Genomic DNA, 23,274 nt, shown 5'->3' on the forward strand with positions numbered 1-23,274 from the left:
GGCCTCGGAGGATGTTCATTCAGTTGTTTAATTTTGTAGAAAAAAGCAGATCACAGACATGACACAAAACTAAAGTCATTTCAAATGGCAACTTTCTGGCTTTAAGAAACACTATAAGAAATCAGGAAAAAAAATTGTGGCAGTCAGTAACGGTTACTTTTTAGACCAAGCAGAGTGAAAAAAATATGGAATCACTCAATTCTGAGGAAAAAATTATGGAATCATGAAAAACAAAAGAACGCTCCAACACATCACTAGTATTTTGTTGCACCACCTCTGGCTTTTATAACAGCTTGCAGTCTTTGAGGCATGGACTTAATGAGTGACAAACAGTACTCTTCATCAATCTGGCTCCAACTTTCTCTGATTGCTGTTGCCAGATCAGCTTTGCAGGTTGGAGCCTTGTCATGGACCATTGTCTTCAACTTCCACCAAAGATTTTCAATTGGATTAAGATTCGGACTATTTGCAGGCCATGACATTGACCCTATGTGTGTTTTTGCAAGGAATGTTTTCACAGTTTTTGCTCTATGGCAAGATGCATTATCATCTTGAAAAATGATTTCATCATCCCCAAACATACTTTCAATTGATGGGATAAGAAAAGTGTCCAAAATATCAACGTAAACTTGTGCATTTATTGATGATGTAATGACAGCCATCTCCCCAGTGCCTTTACCTGACATGCAGCCCCATATCATCAATGACTGTGGAAATTTACATGTTCTCTTCAGGCAGTCATCTTTATAAATCTCATTGGAACGGCACCAAACAAAAGTTCCAGCATCATCACCTTGCCCAATGCAGATTCGAGATTCATCACTGAATATGACTTTCATCTAGTCATCCACAGTCCACAATTGCTTTTCCTTAGCCCATTGTAACCTTGTTTTTTCTGTTTAGGTGTTAATGATGGCTTTCGTTTAGCTTTTCTGTATGTAAATCCCATTTCCTTTAGGCGGTTTCTTACAGTTTGGTCACATACGTTGACTCCAGTTTCCTCCCATTCATTCCTCATTTGTTTTGTTGTGCATTTTCGATTTTTGAGACATATTGCTGTAAGTTTTCTGTCTTGACGCTTTGATGTCTTCCTTGGTCTACCAGTATGTTTGCCTTTAACAACCTTCCCATGTTGTTTGTATTTGGTCCAGAGTTTAGACACAGCTGACTGTGAACAGCCAACATCTTTTGCAACATTGCGTGATGATTTACCCTCTTTTAAGAGTTTGATAATCCTCTCCTTTGTTTCAATTGACATCTCTCGTGTTGGAGCCATGATTCATGTCAGTCCACTTGGTGCAACAGCTCTCCAAGGTGTTATCACTCCTTTTTAGATGCAGACTAACAAGCAGATCTGATTTGATGCAGGTGTTAGTTTTGGGGATGAAAATTTACAGGGTGATTCCATATTTTTTTCCTCAGAATTGAGTGAGTCCATATTTATTTCCCTCTGCTTGGTCTAAAAAAGTAACCGTTACTGACTGCCACAATTTTTTTTCCTGATTTCTTATAGTGTTTCTTAAAGCCAGAAAGTTGCCATTTGAAATGACTTTAGTTTTGTGTCATGTCTGTGATCTGCTTTTTTTCTACAAAATTAAACAACTGAATGAACATCGTCCGAGGCCGGTGATTCCATAATTTTTGCCAGGGGTTGTATGAATCCAATAGGAATCCTGTAGGAAAATTGTAAGAATCCAAGAAGTAAACTCTAAGAATCCGATAGGAATCCTGTAGGACAAAGTTAAAAGTCCTAAAGGAATTCTACAGGAAAACTGTAAGAATTTGTTAGGAATTGTATCCTAAAGAAACCTGTAAGTCTTAGAATAGGATTCTTTTATAATTTTATAAGATTCCAATACACCTTTTCGAATAGGGTCACCCAATGCGCTACGGAATGCTGATTTTATGATCTGTGTGTTTGATTTGGCACACGTTTTACACCTGACACAAATCCAGATCCATCAAAGGAGCACGTTCCTTGTGCCCACATTGATGGGATAAATCCCAGGCAGTCACAGAGGGAACAGAAAGGAACTGGGCACTAGTGGGATCTGAACCCAGAACCTTTTTGCTGTAAGGCGAGGCTTTGTGAGCATTAACCTACTACACTCTGCTTCCTGTTTTACCAGCTGAGGGACAGTCGCCTGACACGGATCATTGCCGTCATTCCCTGTCACTCTTGAATATTTCAGTTTTTCATTGAAATATGCATCGACCACAGACCCGATTTGCTCCGATGATTATTTTCTTTTTACCAGCTGAGGGAATGAGAGACGACGGCAGGATTAATAAAACAGAAATAAAGGTGCAACATGTTTAAATCTAAGAGTGTTTGGATGACGGCTCGTCTCTTCTTGTCGAATGCAGAGGAGTTTCGGGGTGGCTCATTGGTGGAGCTGCTGAAGAAGGAGGGGACGACGCTCGGACTGACGGTTTCCGGCGGCATCGACAAGGACGGCAAGCCGCGGGTGTCAAACTTGCGGCAGGGAGGCATCGCCGCCAGGTAACAAGTTTAGTCACTGATTTTATTTAATTTTGTTTAATACCCTCCAGTTCTGTTTGAATGACTCAACTGGGCTAAAAAAAACCATGATCTTCCAGAATCACAGGTTTTGAGGATATTTGCTCCAATAAATTCACTGAGTCCATCGATTAGTCGTTTTTAATCAAAATGGTGATTAGAAAGAATTGTGATTTGATGAGGCTCGTTCACGTTTATTGTGCTGAAATGAATCCATGTCCTAGCTACGTGTTGGGACAAAGCCAAAGAGTGTTTCTGTAAGACGATGTACCACTCTGTATATTTCACTCTGGTGTAAACAGTGAATTAGCATCTGAATAATTCAGAATGTCACTTATCAGTAGTTTAAACTTCAGTCTCCATTTAGTCTCTGATCGCTCGTTTTCCAGCTTAGTCTGTGAAGCTAACGTTAGCACAGCCTGTGAAGCTGGTGTTAGTTCAGTCCACAAAGCTACCGTTAGCGCAGTCTCTGAAGCTAACGTAGCTCAGTCTTTTTAACTACTGTTAGCTCAGTCTTTGAACCAATGTTAGGTCAGTCTTTTAAGCTAACGTAGCTCAGCCTTTTAAGATAACATTGCTCAGTCTTTTAAGCTAATGTTAGCACGGTTTTTTGAAGCTCACATTAGCACAGTCATTTTAGCTACTGTTAGCTCAGTCTTTGAAGCTAACATAGCTCAGTCTTTTAAGCTAATATTAGCACAGTTGTTTCAGCTAATCTAGCTCAGTCTTTTAAGCTAATGCTACCTTAGTCTGTGAAAATAACTTTAGCACAGTCTTTGCTGTTAGTTCAGTTTGCAAAGCTGCCATTAGCGCAGTCTTTGAAGCCAGCGTAGCGCAGTCTTTTAAGCTAATAGCTCAGTCTTTGCAGACGATGTTAGCTCAGTCTTTTAAGTTCAGTCCAAATTTTCCTTTTAATTGTTTTTTTGTTGTTGTTTTTACTTTTTTTGGTAACTGCTGAGTAGTGTTAGCATAGCAATGTTTTAGTATATGAGCTAAACTGATCAGTCTGCTAGCATTTTTAGTGAAAATTAGTTTCCGTCAGTGATCAAACCTGCTTATTTATTTTTTTAAAAGTTGATAATTAACTGGAGGTCTTAGGTGCTTCAAGGGGCGGCAACCCTCAAACATCGTGATGGACACTGGTGGTCAGGGAAGCTGTCCAACTGAAGAAGGAGTCCTTCCAGCATATGTTATTTCGGAGGACTCCAGAGGCAGTTGCAAGGTACCGACAGGCCCAAAGGGGCAAAGCAGCGGGTGTGGGAGGAGTTCAGACCAACCATGGAGAAGGACTTTCAGGCGGCACCAAGGTGCTGCTGGCGGACCATGAGGCACCTCAGGAGGGGAAAATGGGGAAACCATCCAAGCTGTCTACAATAAGGATGGGACTCTGTTGACCTCAACTGAGGATGGAACGAACACTTTGAGGAACTCCTGCAACAGATCAGAGTGTCCTCTATAGTAGGGGCAGAGCTGGAAGCTGAAGGAAATTTCATCAATTTCCCTGGTGAAAGTCACTGAGGTAGTTAAACAACTCCGCAGTGGCAAGGCCCCAGGGCTTGATGAGATCCGTCCAGAAATGCTGAAAGCTCTGGGTGTGGAGGGACTGTCTTGGGTGAGACATCTCTTCACCATTGCATTGAGGTCTGGGACAGTGCCTAAGGAGTGGCAAACTGGGGTGGTGGTCCCCATATTTAAAAAAGGAGACGAGAGAGTGTGTGCCAATTATAGGGGCATCACACTACTCAGCCTCCCTGGTAAAGTCTACTCCAGGGTGCTGGTAAGGAGGGTTCCGCAGATAGTCAAACCTCTGATTGAAGAGGAACAATGCGGGTTCCGTCTTGGTCGTGGAACAACTGACCAGTTCTTCACTCTTACAAGGATCCTGGAGGGGGCCTGTGAGTATGCCCATCCAGTCTTCATGTGTTTTGTGGACTTGGAGAAGGCATATGATCATGTACCCTGGGGATCAAGTACCTCGGGGTCTTGTTCACAAGTGAGGGGACAATGGAGAGTGAGATTGACCGGAGAATCAACGCAGCAGGGGCAGTGTTGCATTTGCTCTACTGTACTGTTGTGACGAAAAGAGAGCTGAGCCAAAAGGCAAAGCTCTTGATGTACTGGTCACTCTTCAATCCTGCTCTCACCTATGGTCATGAGGGTTGGGACACGACCGAAAGGACTAGATCGCGGGTATAAGCGGCTGAGACGTTCGGTCATCCGTGGGGAGCTCGGAGTACAGCCGCTGCTCCTTCATGTTGAAAGGAGCCAGCTGAGGTGGTTCGGGCATCTGGTAAGGATGCCTCGTGGGTGCCTTCCTAGGGAGGTGTTCCAGGCACGTCCATCTGGGAGGAGACCCCGTGGAAGACCCAGGACTAGGTGGAGAGATTAAATCTCCACACTGGCCTGGGAATGCCTCGGGATTCCCCAGTCATGGGTGGTTAATGTGGCCATGGAAAGGGAAGTCTGGGGTCCCCTGCTGGAGTTGTTGCCCCCGCGACCCGATCCTGGATAAGCAGTTGAAGATGAGATGAGATAATTAACTGAAAGTGACACTTTCACGTTCAACCTCCTAAAATGTCACCAAGGGAAATGTGCACTCTGGTAACTTTGGGGCAGTTTGAAAGGTTTTTTTTAATTCAATTTTATTTTTTTATGTTAATCACCGTCACTGCAGGAGCGACCAGCTAAACGTTGGCGACTACATCCGCTCCGTTAACGGCATCAACCTCGCCAAGTTCAGACATGATGAGATCATCAGCCTGCTGAAGAACGTCGGGGAGCGAGTCGTGCTGGAGGTCGAGTACGAGCTGCCGCCGGTCTGTAAGTAGCCACAAAACCGCCTCAGGAATTTAGTGCTGCCACTCGGAGCAGGTTAGAGATTCAGGTCTGAAGGACTTGGATCAGGATCAGGATGAATCTAGGAGCTGGTCACCTGTGCTGATAATGTTTCAGCTCCATGTGTTCCTGTTGCAGCGGTGCAGGGGTCAGGGGTCACGTTTAAGAACGTGGAAGTGACTCTTCACAAAGAAGGAAACAGTTTCGGTTTCGTTATTCGAGGTGAGATGTTTGTGTTTGTTCCCATTATTCATATTCTTTCATCTTATGGGCACAAAGTGGATTGATTTTTAAAACTCGGCCGTTGGTTCTGTTGCAGCGATTTAAAGTCTGTAAAGATTCCAGGGGGGTGAACGTCTTCCAGAAATTGCTGGTTTTCCAGGTTTGGAGTAGTCCGCTATTTATGCTGGGCATCGTTATGCCAACATGATGCCAAAATACGTAAACGCTGACTCATGCTAACAATGTTAGTGTTAATGTTAGCATTATCTGTGGTTAGCGTTCTATTTTTCTATTTTTTAATTCCTCATCTATATCTGACAGATCCGTGTCTGGTATAACTCCTCTTATGCAACCAGACTTGAAAATCCAGTAAATCTGGGAAAACGTTCCGATACAGTTCAACCTGACGCTCTTCAAACGGACACAAACTTAAATGAGGTCCTATATATGACATGGGTTTGTGTATGTAGGCGGAGCCCACGAAGACAGGAACAAGTCCCGCCCCATCGTCATAACATCCATCAGGCCGGGCGGGCCCGCTGACAGGTGCGTGACCTTGACCTGCTGCTCTGTCTGTGTGAACTCTGCGCAAAATGAAAACTCTCTCTGTCGCCCTCCAGAGAGGGAACCCTGAAGCCGGGCGACCGTTTGCTGAGCATCGACGGGATCCGTCTCCACGGCAGCACGCTGTCAGAGGCCATGAGCATCCTGAAGCAGTGCGGGCAGGAAGCTACGCTGCTGGTCGAGTACGACGTCTCCGTGATGGGTCAGTGTGTCCTCACAGGCCACGCCCACTGCACGATACATACTGCGCAGACATCTGAAAATGTTATTTCAGATTCAGAAACAAACTTCTGTTTTTTTTCTCCTTCAGACTCCGTCGCCACGGCGTCAGGGCCTCTGCTGGTGGAGGTCGCCAAGGCGTCAGGCTCAAGTCTGGGCGTGGCTCTGTCCACCTCCATGTTCTGCAGCAAGCAGGTCATCATCATCGACAAGGTCAAACCTGCCAGCATAGCAGACAGGTACCCTAATGCTGACCTTTGACCCTCAACATCTTTCATATCCCTCATAAACATTTACAGCAGAGGTCACAAACCCTACTCCTGGAGGTCACCTCCCCCCAACCTTGCGCGTACCTGCAACCACAGCAGATTCTTTGAGTCTGCTGTTTCCTTGCTCCTGATTGGCTTAACACAACTGATTTATTTAATTAGCAATTAGTCAATTAGCATAATCTCCAGGAGCAGGGTTGGAGACCGTCTTGAGCCATCTGTTTGACCGCTGACCTTTTAAAGTGTTAACACAGAGATGGACACCAGCCACTACGTCACCACGTTTTGTCCGTGGCGGTAAAATGCTGAACCGGTCAAAAGTCACAAAGCTTGTATGCATCTGATTGTCATGGGCTGTGTGTGTTTTGCTTGCAGGTGTGGCGCACTTCACGCAGGAGATCACATTCTGTCAGTTGACGGCAAGTCGATGGAGTTTTGTTCCCTCGCCGAGGCGACTCAGCTGCTCTCTGCCTCCTGTCAGACCGTCCGAATGGAGATCCTGCCGCAGCACCAGGCCCGACCAGCTCTGAACGCACCACAGCAAGGTACTGACTTATGCATGCCAGGGCCGACTATACCTGAATGCACCACAGCAACGTACATACCAAAACCAGGGCCGACTGTACCTGAACGCACCACAGCAACGTACATACCAAAACCAGGGCCGACTGTACCTGAACGCACCACAGCAACGTACATACCAAAACCAGGGCCGACTGTACCTGAACGCACCACAGCAACATACAGACCAAAACCAGGGCCGACTGTACCTGAACGCACCACAGCAACGTACAGACCAAAACCAGGGCTGACTGTACCTGAACGCACCACAGCAATGTACAGACCAAAACCAGGCCCAACTGTACCTGAACGCACCACAGCAATGTACAGACCAAAACCAGGCCCAACTGTACCTGAACGCACCACAGCAATGTACAGACCAAAACCAGGCCCAACTGTACCTGAACGCACCACAGCAACATAAAGACCAAAACCAGGCCCAACTGTACCTGAACGCACCACAGCAATGTACAGACCAAAACCAGGCCCAACTGTACCTGAACGCACCACAGCAATGTACAGACCAAAACCAGGGCCGACTGTAACTGAACACACCACAGCAATGTACAGACCGAAACCAGGGCTGACTGTACCTGAACGCACCACAGCAACGTACATACCAAAACCAGGGCCGACTGTATCTGAACGCACCACAGCAACGTACATACCAAAACCAGGGCCGACTGTACCTGAACGCACCACAGCAACGTACATACCAAAACCAGGGCCGACTGTACCTGAACGCACCACAGCAACATACAGACCAAAGCCAGGGCCGACTGTACCTGAACGCACCACAGCAACGTACAGACCAAAACCAGGGCTGACTGTACCTGAACGCACCACAGCAATGTACAGACCAAAACCAGGCCCAACTGTACCTGAACGCACCACAGCAATGTACAGACCAAAACCAGGCCCAACTGTACCTGAACGCACCACAGCAACATAAAGACCAAAACCAGGCCCAACTGTACCTGAACGCACCACAGCAATGTACAGACCAAAACCAGGCCCAACTGTACCTGAACGCACCACAGCAATGTACAGACCAAAACCAGGGCCGACTGTAACTGAACGCACCACAGCAATGTACAGACCGAAACCAGGCCCAACTGTACCTGAACGCACCACAGCAATGTACAGACCAAAACCAGGCCCAACTGTACCTGAACGCACCACAGCAATGTACAGACCGAAACCAGGGCCGACTGTAACTGAACGCACCACAGCAATGTACAGACCGAAACCAGGCCCAACTGTACCTGAACGCACCACAGCAATGTACAGACCAAAACCAGGGCCGACTGTAACTGAACGCACCACAGCAATGTACAGACCGAAACCAGGCCCAACTGTACCTGAACGCACCACAGCAATGTACAGACCAAAACCAGGGCCGACTGTAACTGAACGCACCACAGCAATGTACAGACCGAAACCAGGCCCAACTGTACCTGAACGCACCACAGCAATGTACAGACCAAAACCAGGCCCAACTGTACCTGAACGCACCACAGCAATGTACAGACCGAAACCAGGGCTGACTGTACCTGAACGCACCACAGCAATGTACAGACCAAAACCAGGCCCAACTGTACCTGAACACACCACAGCAATGTACATGCCAAAACCAGGCCTGACTGTATCTGAATGCACCACAGCAATGTACAGACCTATACCGCGCCCGACTGTACCTGAACGCACCATAGCAATGTACAGACCAAAACCAGGGCTGACTGTACCTGAACGCACCACAGCAATGTACAGACCAAAACCAGGGCTGACTGTACCTGAACGCACCACAGCAATGTACAGACCAAAACCAGGGCTGACTGTACCTGAACGCACCACAGCAAGGTTCAGGGTTTAAAGACCAAACGTGGGGTCACCAGGCAAAATGGGAGCTGCTGGAAAATAAATAAACACACAATTAAATATGCATGTACAGAAGAAATACAATTTCAAAATAATTAAAATATATATATATATAATCTGGTTAACTGCAATTTATTTTGTGTGGATGGGGGGGCAAACATGGCCCACGGGCATCCAATTGGGTCCCCTTAATTTCTACACAATATCAGGCCCCACTGGCCATAAATGCAACACAGCAAGGTACAAAACCTGCACCAGAGGTCACGACCCTGCTCCTGGAGGTCACCTGCTGCAACCACAGTTGATTAATTAAGGCTGATGTTTCCTTGCTTTTGATTGGCTGAATGCTCCTGACTGAGTTAATTAGCAGTGGGTGGAGCAAAGAGGGCAGGTGACCTCTGACCTATAGTAAACCAACCCAAGCGTGTTAATTAACAGGACATAATCAGTTTTGCGATTAGGTGATACAGTCATCTGTGTGACCTTTGACCTTTCCTCTTGTCTTGATCTCAGCACCCACCTCTCTGTGTGTGTGTGTGTGTGTGTGTGTGTGTGTGTGTGTGTGTGTGTGTGTGTGTGTGTGTGTGTGTGTGTGTGTGTGTGTGTTTGTTGTGCAGTTAAGGTGCAGCATAGTCCCCGCCCCCTCCCCTGGGAGACTGGAGGCTCCGCCCCACTCCTACCCCCCTACCACTACAACACCTACCACCCCGACCAATCAGCTGCCAGATCGCACAACCGCCATACAAACAACCCTCGTACGTCCACCTCGCTCGCTCGCTCTCTCTTTTCTTTCATCATGATGTTTTCCTCAGCTCATCTCTCCCTCTGTCACTCTCTCCTCAGCGCTCAGCCACTCCTTCTCTCCTGGCTCCATGTCGGCCTACAGTCTGTCGTCGCTCAACATGAACACCCTGCCCAGGAACATGTATCCCACAAGTCCACGGGGCACAATGATGAGGAGGAAGGCGAAGAAGAAGGACTTCAAGAGTTCCTGTGAGTTAATCTGACACATGACCTCTGACTCATATCAGATACGTCCCTACTTTCATGTTCTGTCTTTCAGTGTCTCTGGCATCCAGCACCGTGGGCCTCGCCGGTCAGGTCGTTCACACCGAAACCACAGAGGTGATGCTGCACAGCGACGGCATCATGGGCTTTGGCCTGCAGCTGCAGGGCGGAGTCTTTGCCACGGAGACGCTGTCCTCACCGCCACTGATCGCTTACATCGACCCCGACAGCCCAGCGGAGAGGTAATCGCACCCTCACGCATCAGCCATATTCCACATCTTTAAGACAATAACAGACACTTCAGCTCAGGCACAATGCATGCTGGGAGCTTGAGTGGTGACCATTACATACAGGATAATCATAACAGAGTTTCACGAATATTAATGAAAGATTTTGAGGTACAATTTCCAGTAAATTCCAGTTTCAGTCAAATTTGGGGGTAATTTAAGGGGCGGAGTCCAGAGTCGAGATATTCCAGACTTTTTAAAATTTTTTATTAATGCTTACGGATTTGTATATGGTGCTGAAAAGTATGGCCTCTAAAGTCCTTCTACGTTTTTTTCCCTTGTTATTTAAATTCAAATTTTAAAAATGTAAATATTTTTTGCTTAATTTTCTAATAGTATTATAGTTTGTTTTTGTTTTTTTAAACAAACTTTCCTAGAGCCCCTGGCAAACTCTGTTGTACCTGCAATAATGGTAAATGTCCACCAAGTGCTTTTTGCTTTTAGTAGTAGAGGACACTTTAACCCCGCCTACCTGTGTCTGCAGGTGTGGTATTCTTCAGATTGGTGACAGGATTTTGTCCATAAATGGAGTTCCTACTGAAGACTCCACATTGGAAGAAACCAATCAGCTCCTCAGAGACTCATCCATCACGGCTCAGCTCATGCTGGAGATCGAGTTTGACGTGGCTGGTACGCAAATTATTTCATCTTAATTGTGCTCATCATAGAACACAAAAAAATATGTTGTTCTGTCGGACTAGTCTAGAATAAGAACCAGAACCGTATAGCGTATTCCTGAAAACCAGGTTTTAAGTCATAATTTGGCTCCATATTGAATTCTAGTCTCTGGTGTGCAGCCAGTACATTCTGAGTGCCGGTCCCAAGCCCGGATAAATGAGGAGGGTTGTATCAGGAAGGGCATCCGGCGTAAAACAAGCCAACCGAACTATGCAGACTCAGAATCGAATTCCCATACCGGATCGGTCGCGGCCCGGGTTAACAATGTCCGCCACCGGTGCTATTGCCCAACAGGGTGCCGGTGGAAATTGGGCTACTGCTGGGCGAAGACGATGAAGAAGAGGAGGAAAACGTTGCCATGAACAGCAGGAGAAGAAGAAAACTAGAAGGGTGGAAATGAGAGTGGGGACTTTGAATGTTGGTAGTATGACTGGTAAAGGGAGAGAGCTGGCTGATATGATGGAGAGGAGAAAGGTAGACATATTGTGTGTGCAAGAGACCAAGTGGAAGGGAAGTAAGAGCAGGAGCATCGGCGGTGGGTACAAGTTGTTGTACCATGGTGAGAACAGGAAGAGAAATGGTGTTGGGGTCATTTTAAAGGAAGTGTTATGTGTCGACGCGGGTTGAGGAGCGGACCTGCGTCAGACAGGACCCAGCGCTAAAAATAACCAGAAAGCGGTTCCAAACAGAAACTATTTATTATACACCTGTGCTTAAAAGTGTGAAAACATAAAAACAACGTCCCATCTGGTGGAGTGATCCGCGGCTCGCTCTCCAGCGCCCGCAAGGATTAAAGCCGGCGCTCCTGGACTTCCTACCACCGCCAAACACCCCCCAGGTGGACACGACAAACTGATTCTCTGTGAAGCAAAGAGACGGTGAGGTAAGTCAACAGATACAACTATATCTTCCAATAAACACACGCTGTCAGCAACACACTCAGGTCAGTGTCCTTTTTTACTTTATGCAAATGAGCAGCTTCTCACAACAAGTGGAGGATCACTTATCCTTCACGCCACAGCAGTGAGAAGCAAACTGCGCAATTCTCTTCACAATTCCAGTATACTGTGTAACAAAACACCAAGTTACTATCAACAATTACTCAAACACTTAATTACCTTTCGTGTGTGCTGACAGCATGTGTCCTCACCCCTCCCTGCTTCACGGGCTCGATGTGTCAAAACTCAGGCGCGGTCCTCAGCGTCTCACAAACGAACGTCACAAGGTCGAGTTCCCGGCAGTTCTGCTTGAATCACACATGACTTAAATGCAGAACGCCATCCAATTATCTGCTTCAGCTGCAAGTCGTCCAGGTTGCACATGAGCACCACTCACAGGTGCTTTCCATGATGTTAATGAGGGTGAAGACTCTTCAGCCAGCACCTTCTTCACAGACAAATCAGCGCTCATGCCACCTGGAGAGCAAAGAAAAGAAAAGAACACCAAAACATCCAGCCACGCCCCCCCCCCAACACACAACAGGAAGAGTATGTTAAAAGTGTGTTGGAGGTTAAGCGAGTGTCTGACAGGGTGATGAGTGTGAAGTTGGAAATTGAAGGGGTGATGATGAATATCATCAGTGCATATGCCCCACAGGTAGGTTGTGAGATGAAGGAGAAAGAAGATTTCTGGAGTGTGTTAGATGAGGTGGTGGAGAGTGTGCCCAAGCATGAAAGAGTGGTGATAGGAGCGGACTTCAATGGGCATGTTGGTGAAGGGAACAGAGGTGATGAGGAAGTAATGGGTAGATATGGTATCAAGGATAGGAATGGGGAAGGACAGATGGTAGTTGATTTTGCAAAAAGGATGGAAATGGCTGTGGTGAATACCTACTTTAAGAAAAGGGAGGAGCACAGGGTAACATATAAGAGTGGAGGAAGGTGCACACAGGTGGACTACATTCTTTATAGGAGATGCAAGCTAAAAGAAATCACAGACTGTAAGGTGGTAGCAGGAGAGAGTGTCACTAGACAGCACAGGATGGTTGTTTGTAGGATGACTTTAGAGGTAAAGAAGAAGAAGAGAGTGAGAGCTCAACAAAGGATCAGATGGTGGAACCTGAAGGAGGAAGACTGTTGTGTGAAATTTAGCAAGCAGGTGAGAGAAGCACTGGTTGGAGGGGAAGAAATTTTGGACAACTGGAAAAGTACTGCAGATGTGGTGAGGGAGACAGCTAGGACAGTACTGGGTATGACATCTGGACAGTGGAAGGAAGACAAGGAGACTTGGTGGTGGAATGAAGAGGTCCAGGAAGGCATAAGGAGAAAGAGGTTGGCGAAAAAGTTTTGGGATAGTCGGAGAGATGAAGAAAGTAGACAGGAGTACAAGGAGATGCGGCGTAAGGCGAGAAGAGAAGTGGCAAAAGCAAAGGAAAAGGCATATTGCGAGCTGTACAAGAAGTTGAATAGTAAGGAAGGAGAAAAGGACTTGTACCGATTGGCCAGACAAAGGGACAGAGCTGGAAAGGATGTGCAGCAGGTTAGGGTAGTAAAAGATGCACATGGTAATGTGCTGACAAGTGAGGAGTGTGTGCTGAGAAGGTGGAGGGAATATTTTGAAGAGTTGATGAATAAAGAAAATGAGCGAGAGAAAAGGCTGGATGATGTGGTGAGAGTAAATCAGGAAGTACAAGAGATTAGCAAGGAAGAAGTGGGGGCTGCTATGAAGAGGATGAAGAGTGGAAAGGCAGTCAGTCCAGATGACATTCCAGTGGAGGCATGGAAATGTCTAGGAGAGATGGCAGAGTTTCTAACCAGATTGTTTAATAAAATCTTGGAAAGTGAGAGCATGCCTGAGGAGTGGAGACGAAGTGTGCTGGTTCCTATTTTCAAGAACAAGGGTGATGTGCAGAGCTGCAGTAACTACAGAGGCATAAAGCTGATCAGCCACAGCATGAAGTTATGGGAAAGAGTAGTAGAAGCTAGGCTTAGAAAACAGGTGAAGATCTGTGAGCAGCAATATGGTTTCATGCCGAGAAAGAGCACTACAGATGCAATGTTTGCTCTGAGAATACTGTTGGAAAAGTACAGAGAAGAACAGAAAGAGTTACATTGTGTGTTTGTGGACTTAGAAAAAGCTTATGATAGGGTGCCAAGAGAAGAGTTGTGGTATTGTATGAGGAAGTCTGGAGTGGCAGAGAAGTATGTTAGGGTAGTGCAGGACATGTACAAGAATAGTGTGACAGCGGTGAGATGCGCAGTCGGAATGACAGACTCATTCAAGGTGGAGGTGGGATTACACCAAGGATCAGCTCTGAGTCCTTTCTTGTTTGCAGTGGTGATGGACAGGTTGACGGATGAGATCAGACAGGAGTCCCCATGGACTGTGATGTTTGCAGATGACATTGTGATCTGTAGTGAGAGTAGAGAGCAAGTTGAGTCTAGTCTGGAGAAGTGGAGATATGCTTTGGAGAGAAGGGGAATGAAAGTCAGTAGAAGCAAGACTGAGTACATGTGTGTGAATGAGAGGGAGCCCAGTGGAATAGTGCAGTTACAAGGAGTAGAAGTGGTGAAAGTAGATGAGTTTAAATATTTGGGGTCAACTGTTCAAAGTAATGGAGAGTGTGGTAGAGAGGTGAAGAAGAGAGTGCAGGCAGGGTGGAGTGGGTGGAGAAAGGTGGCAGGAGTGATTTGTGACCGAAGAATATCAGCAAGAGTGAAGGAGAAAGTTTACAAAACAGTAGTGAGACCAGCTATGTTGTATGGTTTAGAGACAGTGGCACTAACAAAAAGACAGGAGGCAGAGCTGGAGGTGGCAGAGCTGAAGATGTTGAGATTCTCTTTGGGAGTGACAAGAATGGACAAGATTAGGAATGAACATATCAGAGGGACAGCTCAGGTGGGACGGTTTGGAGACAAAGTCAGAGAGGCGAGATTGAGATGGTTTGGACATGTGCAGAGGAGGGACCCAGGGTATATAGGGAGAAGGATGCTGAGGATGGAGCCACCAGGCAGGAGGAGAAGAGGGAGACCAAAGAGGAGGTTCATGGATGTGCTGAGAGAGGACATGCAGGTGGTTGGTGTGACAGAGGAAGATACAGAGGACAGGGTGAGATGGAAACGATTGATCTGCTGTGGCGACCCCTAACGGGAACAGCCGAAAGACAAAAGAAGAAGAAGAATTGAATTCTAGTCTCTAAAAACATTCATCACTGTGGTGAAATTCTATTGTATCTTCATTAATGGTAAATGTCTACCAGGTGGAGATATTGCTCCATTTCAAAAACCTTAAGATTTGACGATGATCAACCTGTTGCTTATAGTAGTAGATGAGGTGACAGATTACGGACAGTTTCCTGTCCAGGGCAATCGACTTTCAGACTTGCTTTATTGTAGTTTGTAAATTTAATATGAAATTTCGAAAAACATAAACAAGTTCAGAGCTTTTTTCTGACAACAATATAGATCACTGGAGGACGAAAGTCCAAGACCCAGTTAGTCCACAGTAGTTTTTACAGACTCTTTAGGTCAAAGGTCACTGATGATGAAGATTTATTGGCAGGAGGACATGTTGGTGTCCCTCAATAAAAAATAAAAACCAGTCAGATCTTAACAATGGATCTGATATGAGCTGCAAGAGAAGACGAGAGGAAACAATGATGGGTCAAAAACGGCATGTGGTGTACCAACAATGAGAGATGATATGATATGATAATGATATGATGTGAGCACCACAAGTGGTGGAGCTGTGTCACTGCTCTTTGTGAAGAGCCAACAAAATGTAAAATCTAAACAATAAACAGAACCAAGAAACACGTTGGGTCGTTCAAACCATGTCGGCTGCACAGTGAGATTTAATCCTTATCTGTGTCTGTCTCCCAGAGTCGGTCATCCCCAGTTCTGGAACGTTCCACGTGAAGCTTCCCAAGAAACCAGGAGTGGAGCTGGGAATCACCATCAGCTGTGAGTAAACGGACAAATCGAGGAAATCACTTTGTGACAGGATTTAATTGTAATTTCACATTTTCACGTGTGAGGACAAAGAAGATCAAGATTCAGAAGGTAACTTGAAGGCGGGATAAGAAAGAGTGAACATTTAAATACGTAGGAGCCTACACAGAGTGCCGTCTGGAGGGAAAACCTGGAAAATGGGATCAGGAATGTTGTGTGGCAGGAAAATTAAGGCAAGGGTTAAAGGTCATGTATGTAAGAGAAGCACTGATCTATGGGACTGAGACATGTGATGGTCAAGTGGTTAAAGTGGTGGGTTTGTGACCACAGGATCCTCGGTTCAAATCCCTTTGAGGCTGGAAATCTGCTCAGGGCAAGATGCACACTCCTTAATCCACAAATTGGTCCCAGTGTGCTTTGAGTGGTTTCTAAACGCAGTCCATTACCACGAGAATCCTGAGATGGATTTGAGGAGTTTCAAAACTGGAAATAAGAAACGAGAGGAGGAGAAAGTCCAGGAAATCAGGTTAGGATGTGATGAGAAAGGAAGTGAGGGAAAAGAGAACGAGAGGAGGTCTGAAGGTTAAGACGCGGACTGTGCAGAGACACCAGAGACACTCACTGTCAACATTTCATTATCGTCACTGTCAGCTGAAACTTTTCTGTTTTGCTTCTGCAGCTCCATCCAACCGGAAACCAGGCGATCCGCTCATCATCTCGGACATCAAGAAAGGCAGCGTTGCCCACAGGTAACCGTTCGGAACAAACCGTCCCGCCGTGCGGTTGCTTGGGTCATTAGACACGCCCACGTGTTTTGTAGGTCATGTGTTCTGAAGTGTGAAGCAGCAGGTCGCATCTGTTTAATGTTCACTGGACTGGAACGTCAGACGGAGACGAGTTTTGTTTGTTTGTTTTTCCAGCGTTGCGCCGGCTAACGCTGAAACAAAGGACAGCGTTAGTGTTCCGTTGTTTTGTCCCTGTTAGACAGTAAAGTATGTCCCCTGGAGACATTATGGAGTTATGGCCCTCGATTAACAAACTGCCAGTTTCATGAGTTGGTGTCTGCATTCTGAAATCAACCTGGGGAGGGGCTAGTGACTGGGCTTAGGAATTCTGGAAAACTTGGTACAGTTCCTTGAAATGTTATAATGGATCAAGCACTTGTACCAAAGCAGCGTTTGCCAGCAGGGGAACTTGAGCTCTCAGCACACTCTTGTCTGTTTTGACATGAATGTGTGTTTTTACAGGACGGGAACTTTGGAACTGGGAGACAAACTGCTGGCCATCGATAACATCCGTGTGGAAAACTGCTCCATGGAGGAAGCCGTCCAGATTCTCCAGCAGTGTGAAGAACTGGTCAAACTGAAGATCCGCAAAGACGAGGATAACTCTGGTATCTTCCCTGACACTTTGTCCTCATTATCCAATGGACACTTAACATTCCAAGAATACTTTCATTGCATTACCATTAGCCTGTAGGTCTGGAACCAAGAGCATCTCAAAACTAAAAGACTAAAACCTCCTAAAGGTGTACAGTCTTCTCAGACACCATCAGAACAATCTGACAGTTGCCATGGACTGAAGCTAACTGGGGTTTGTGGGGATGTGGTGATGCAAAGAGTGGACATACCAAAAGGTTATTGGTTTAGTCCCTCATCTGGATGGATAAATCTGCCTGAAAGGTGAAAGAACAGCACCTGTCCTGCCTTCATTACCACCATGACAGTGCCCTTGAGGAAGGTCCTCATTCCCCAGCGACTTCATATACTCCATAAAGACTTATACACCCTCCTCAAAGAGCATGACTATCTTCACCCAACTTGAGAACCAACTCCATGACCATGTGCTCAATAAACATGTCATAACATTAATGTAAGTTTTGAAGAACCGGAAAACCTGTTTGTGGAAACATAGAAGAAAATTGAGGACTGTAAAAGCCCCCAGGAAGAACCTCCCCAAAGGAATCAACAAGCACCGGCAGTACCAGTCAATCGTTTGGACACACGTTCCCATTCCAGTTGAAAGGAAAGTCTGTCCAAACTTTCTGAAACACTTGAGGAACCTTCATCTCTAGAACCATCTCAGAGATCTGTGCGTCCTTCATGGTCATGACTACAAACTCCATCAAAAAGCCATAAAATCTCAAAAACATCATAAAGAGCTTAACTTTCTCAAGTGCAGCCAAAATCTCTTTAAGTACCCGTCATACCCCAGACTACAGTCCTTCTCAGTGTCCTTAACGCCCTGTGGTCTTTCCTCTGCTACCACTCTTAGACCAGGTTCATATGTTTAACGTTGTTGAGAAACTCTTAGAAGTACTTTGTAAATGTCTTAATTTTTTTAAACATTTTAAAACTTGTAGGTGATTCTAGCGATGGTTCTGGTCTTTCTCCCAACATCCTGCAGTAACCCAACAGTTCCTCAGTGTCTGGCTGATGTTGAATTTACTTTTGTTGACTGTCACAGATGAGCAGGAGGTTTCTGGGAGTATCATCTACACGGTGGAACTACAGCGGTATGGTGGCCCGCTGGGAATTACCATCTCAGGCACGGAGGAACCCTTTGACCCCATCATCATCTCCTCATTGAGCAAAGGGGGGCTGGCTGAGAGGTGAGTGATCCAAAATCCTTCACAACAAAATCAGTCCGACTTCGTCAAACTTACCTCCACCACAGAGGATCTGTTTTTGTTTGTAGGACTGTTAGGAGAATTACTCCAAAAACAATCACAAGAACCTCGTTATTACAATATTTGATGGCCGGATTGTGTTGAACTGGGAACAAAACTGTTTACATTTGGTGGCAGATTGGTCGAAAGTGCTGAAGCCAATAAATGTAGAGCTGCCAACACTTGATTGGTTATGTCCAGTCATTACGACAACATCGACAAGTTAATTAATGGCAGGAAGGGCAGGGAGAGATGAAAATGTGGAGGGGTGGGGTTCCTGAGGAGCAGGATTAAGAACCACGTTTCTATAATGATGCTTCGATAAGATCAAGTGAAGAATGGCGCCCTCTGCTGTCGAGTTCTGATTCTAATTTAGTCTGATTTTTAAAAACCAAATCAAAAAACTAATTTGATATCACCATTTTTAAGTTATTACATTTTTTTTACAAATTTGTATTTTATAAATTATTATATTTTAATTACTTTTGAAGTTTTTTGTGGTTTTCTGTGTGTTTTATACAACAGAGATAAATTGTTTTATTCATAAATAATGTATTTAGTTAGAACTATTTTATTCCTGCATCAATGCATTTTAGAATTTTTTTGTTTGTTTGTCAGTTAAAAAAAACTGTTAACAGTTTTGTTAGCGGAGGTATCCGCTCATTATGTTTATGCAGCTATGTCTGTGTGTGTTGTTAGTAAGATATCTTAAAAACGCATGCTCCGATTTGGATGAAACGTGGCAGGCGCATTAAGCTGTTGGATGAGAAGATGTAATTTAATTTTCATTCTGGTTGGTCAGATGTCAAGGTCAAATTTCCAGCCCCATGCTAACATATAGGAAAATGGCTACGATAATTTAAAAAAAGAATAGAAATGAGTTCAGATGTTTTATTGTTATGGAATTTTCCCATTTAAAAGCCCATGTAACATGTCCTTTACATACCTGATACTTTGAAATGTGGGTGTGGCCTTGTGGACTTGTGATGGAGTTGAATGATATAAATTAGTTTTTTTTTTTTATGAATTCAAATGCGGCATATAATTCACACTGGGGTGTAAGTTGCACCTTTGTTTTCTGTATTATCACCTCATTAATTTGGGTTTTTTTGTGTGTTGTTGTAGTGTACGTTTTATTATTGGCATTTATTTGTTTGATCACTGGAGTTTATTTTGTTTAGTGCTTTGATTCCTGTGAAAATCTGATGTAAATAGTTACTATAATTATTATGAATAACAAATGTATGATTTTTCAGTATACAAGTTGTACCTGAGTATAAGTTGCAGGACGTCCCAAACTAGTAAAAAAAAAAAAGACTTATACTCTGCATACAGGTTTAATTCTACTAGACAGTAAACAATAAAACACTATGTGTGTGTGTGTGTGTGTGTGCGTGTTTGCTTACGTACGTGCTGTAGGACCGGGGCCATCCATGTCGGTGATCGTATTCTTGCCATCAACAGCAGCAGTCTGAAGGGGAAACCTCTGAGTGAAGCCATTAGTCTCCTTCAGCAGGCCGGAGAAACTGTGACGCTGAAAATCAAGAAGCAGGGAGAACGTGAGAAACCCAGCGCCAACTAATTACCTCCGTTTACCATTAAATGATTTTGGCAAGCGGAATAACTTGTTTTTAACACTGTGGAAGTCAAATACTTTTGACTAGTACGTCAGCTAATTAGCATGACAGCTGTACTGTTGTTGCTGAAGTTAGCTAGCTAAATAGCGCACCACCTATATCATTGTCGCAAGCTAGCTGATTAGCTTGTGAGCTGTAGCGTTGTTGCTGTAGCTAACTGGCTGGCTAGCTAGCTAAATAGCTCAACAGCTGTAGCAGGCTAGCTAATGAGCTCATCAGTTGTAGCATTATTGCTGTAGCTAGCTAGCTAATTAGCTTGTCAGCTGTAGCATTGTCGCTGTAGCTAGCTGGCTAATTAGCTAATGTTGCTGTAGCAGGCTAGCTGCTTAGCTGTAGAAAATTATTTGAACAAGATTTTTGACAGTAAAAAAAAATAAAATTTGACTTTACCTGATGAATTGATGGACAACAAGAATAAAAGAAAAACTTCTTCCTCTGCAGCATCCAGCCCAAAGTCCTGTGTGATCGGATCAGGACTAGGAATGGGACCTGGACTCGTCCAGGAGAACCAGGATGGTGGGGAGGAGGAGCCTGTTGTCATAGTAGCGCCGCCAACAGCTCAGAGAACATTCAGCACACTACCATCTGTGGACAGCGCTGTGGACTCCTGGGACGGATCCAACGTGGATAGTACCTTCACTAGTCCAGGTTAGACCGCATGACCTCTGACCTCTGCTTGTAAATTTCATGTTGACAGCCCAAAATAATGTTTGTGCGTGTGTGTGTGTGTTTGTGTGTGCAGCTCCACCATTCCAGTCATCTCTGTATAGTTTTCAAGAATGGCGTAACAACAAGACGACCAACAACCAATCATCATCCTCCACCCGTCAGCGAGCCAATCCTCTATCAGATCTGGGTCTGATTGATGATGACTGGGACCGCCCACCGCTTGGAGGGTGAGACACACCCACAGACACGCCCCCACTCACACCATGTCTACTGACATATCCAGGGAATAAAGTTCTCTGATGCTTGACGCAACATATAAAATTTAGTGTGCTCAAAAGTATATTTTTAGAATAGCGTCTTTGTGTTTTGTTTTTGCCTGTTTGCACTCTGGATGGGGGGTCTGGGCGACTCACTTTTTCACATTTCTGGTACTTGATAAAGTGAATTTAAAAAAAAATCTTGAGTCTTTTCACTGTCCCAAGTAAATTTTTATTTATTTTGTCTCATTTTTAGCTCTGCCAAAGACTTTTCGTGGCAGTTGTTATATTTGTTTGGTTGTTAGCAGGATTCTTTAAACTAATAAACCAGTTTTACTTAATCAGTTAGTTCATTGACAGAAAAAATAAACATTATAACTCAGAGCCAAACACAGACTTTAATGTTGTATCTTGGATTACGGTTACCTGGTAACCGTGTTAGTTAGTGGTTGCTGTGTGAAGCACTGGGAGCTAACGGCGCTAACAGTGGTGCGTCTCTGTCCGCAGAGCCGATAATCTGCCCAGCGGTCTAATCACTGACAGCAGGTACCTGACCTTTGCCCGTTAATCCCCCAACCTGTGCTCTCCTCAGTCACCCCTCTGAGCTCCGACAGGAAACCCTAGCTGGTGACCTCTGACCCCTACCCGCCCTGCACTGGGTCACCAGCATGACCTCTTCGTCACCGTCCACCTACCCATGAATATGTCGGGATGTTCCACTGCCTGATTGCCTGCTTATGACCTCTGACCTTTTCCTCAGATTCACCGTGGGGAACGATGGGACGGAACCGGACCAGGAAGAGAACTTCTGGTCTCAGGCCCTGGAGGATCTGGAGACGTGTGGGCAGAGCGGCATCCTCAGAGAGCTGGAGGTCGGATTTACTGCTATTAAAGGTCAAATTAGAAGCAGTACTGATACAGTAGAGGTAGTAATATTAGCAGTAGTAGTAATACTTTACCACGAGCAAGTCGCCCCAAAGTGCTTCACAGGAGTTTGTTGTTGGAACAGTGAGATTTATTTGAGGGTGATTCAGCTGGAAAACAAAACCCGATTCATGCTTCTGTTCCAGGAGTCTGACAAGGAGACACGCCTCCTCGCTCTGGTATCACCTCCTCATCCCGTAAACCCACAGAGGTCCTCACGGGTGCAAAAAGTGTTCATTTATTTCCAAAAGAGACAAACCCAGATCGGTTCTCAGTGAACCCGTGAGGACCTCTAACTCGTGTTTCTTGTCTATACTTTGAGTTTTAGTTTTGTCAAACGCTAAATGTGGTTTTGTTGAACGGAACTAACTGCACCCCCGCAGTGAGCTCCAGCTTTTGGTGACATCACCCAGCTTCTTACCAATCATATGAGAGAGTCACGTTCTTCCAGGCATGGCGGCTTGAGCAAAGCATGTTGGGTAGAGGTCGTGCAAGTCCTGATGGGTAGTTTGTTGTGCAGAGTTTTGGTTTTCCGCATGCGACTGATTGATATTTGTTGAATGTGGACTTTTGTTTCTCACAGTACTAACGATAAAAGTAGACAGTAACATCCTGTGAGGAGAAGACAAGGTTCAGTTTGGGGTAAATATGTAGCTCCCGACCCACCGTGACCCTTAACTGGAGTAAGTGGGTATAGAAGATGGATGGATGGATAACAGTAGACAATAGAAAGTCTCTGAGTAAACATGGACGAGGTCTTGTCAGTAGATCAAATCTGGTGAAATGAGTAGAACCTGTTGGTAGGTCCCTTGCACCAGTTAGTAGATCTTATCAACAAAAGCAGCCCGGATATTAACCAGCAGGTCCAACCAGATTTTAGATCTCACCAGTCAGAATGGTAGTACATCCTCTCATTACACAAGAAAGAGGAACCTCTGAGCAGTTCCTGACATTACAAACAATGCCTGGTCCACCAGTCGATGTCATCAGCAGAAGCAGATCCTCTCAGTTCATCTATCTGATATAAATCCTGTATAACTTAATGAAAATGTGATCAAGACACAGTTGGTAGAAATAATAAAGTAGATCACTTTAGAAGAAACATGGATCCTGTCAGTGAACAGAATCACTAACAACACTAGATCCTACCTTCACGTCCCATCAGAGGAACATCTTGGTGTGACCTTT

At 45.2% G+C, this 23,274-nt stretch overlaps 1 protein-coding gene across 8 annotated transcripts in view; it reads left to right on the forward strand.

The window, feature by feature from the left end:
* The window catches only part of grip1 (glutamate receptor interacting protein 1), a 57,865-nt gene that overhangs the window by 33,464 nt on the left and 1,127 nt on the right, over positions 1-23,274 (forward strand). For 5 of the 8 annotated variants that reach the window (XM_034163004.1, XM_034163003.1, XM_034162998.1 and 2 more), the window contains 20 exons: positions 2,368-2,503; positions 5,196-5,341; positions 5,495-5,578; positions 6,049-6,124; positions 6,199-6,344; positions 6,453-6,600; positions 7,006-7,175; positions 9,687-9,824; positions 9,913-10,062; positions 10,133-10,319; positions 10,849-10,994; positions 15,863-15,943; positions 16,611-16,680; positions 17,179-17,324; positions 18,398-18,542; positions 20,019-20,158; positions 20,678-20,884; positions 20,979-21,132; positions 21,670-21,708; positions 21,923-22,034. In XM_034163004.1, coding sequence (XP_034018895.1) covers positions 2,368-2,503; positions 5,196-5,341; positions 5,495-5,578; positions 6,049-6,124; positions 6,199-6,344; positions 6,453-6,600; positions 7,006-7,175; positions 9,687-9,824; positions 9,913-10,062; positions 10,133-10,319; positions 10,849-10,994; positions 15,863-15,943; positions 16,611-16,680; positions 17,179-17,324; positions 18,398-18,542; positions 20,019-20,158; positions 20,678-20,884; positions 20,979-21,132; positions 21,670-21,708; positions 21,923-22,034 — 2,621 coding nt within the window. The remainder of the gene's footprint in view (positions 1-2,367; positions 2,504-5,195; positions 5,342-5,494; positions 5,579-6,048; positions 6,125-6,198; positions 6,345-6,452; positions 6,601-7,005; positions 7,176-9,686; positions 9,825-9,912; positions 10,063-10,132; positions 10,320-10,848; positions 10,995-15,862; positions 15,944-16,610; positions 16,681-17,178; positions 17,325-18,397; positions 18,543-20,018; positions 20,159-20,677; positions 20,885-20,978; positions 21,133-21,669; positions 21,709-21,922; positions 22,035-23,274) is intronic. The other 3 variants (XM_034163001.1, XM_034163005.1, XM_034162999.1) reach the window with 2 other exon arrangements.

Source organism: Thalassophryne amazonica, chromosome 22, assembly GCF_902500255.1.
Source record: "Thalassophryne amazonica chromosome 22, fThaAma1.1, whole genome shotgun sequence".
NCBI classification, from domain to species: domain Eukaryota; kingdom Metazoa; phylum Chordata; class Actinopteri; order Batrachoidiformes; family Batrachoididae; genus Thalassophryne; species Thalassophryne amazonica.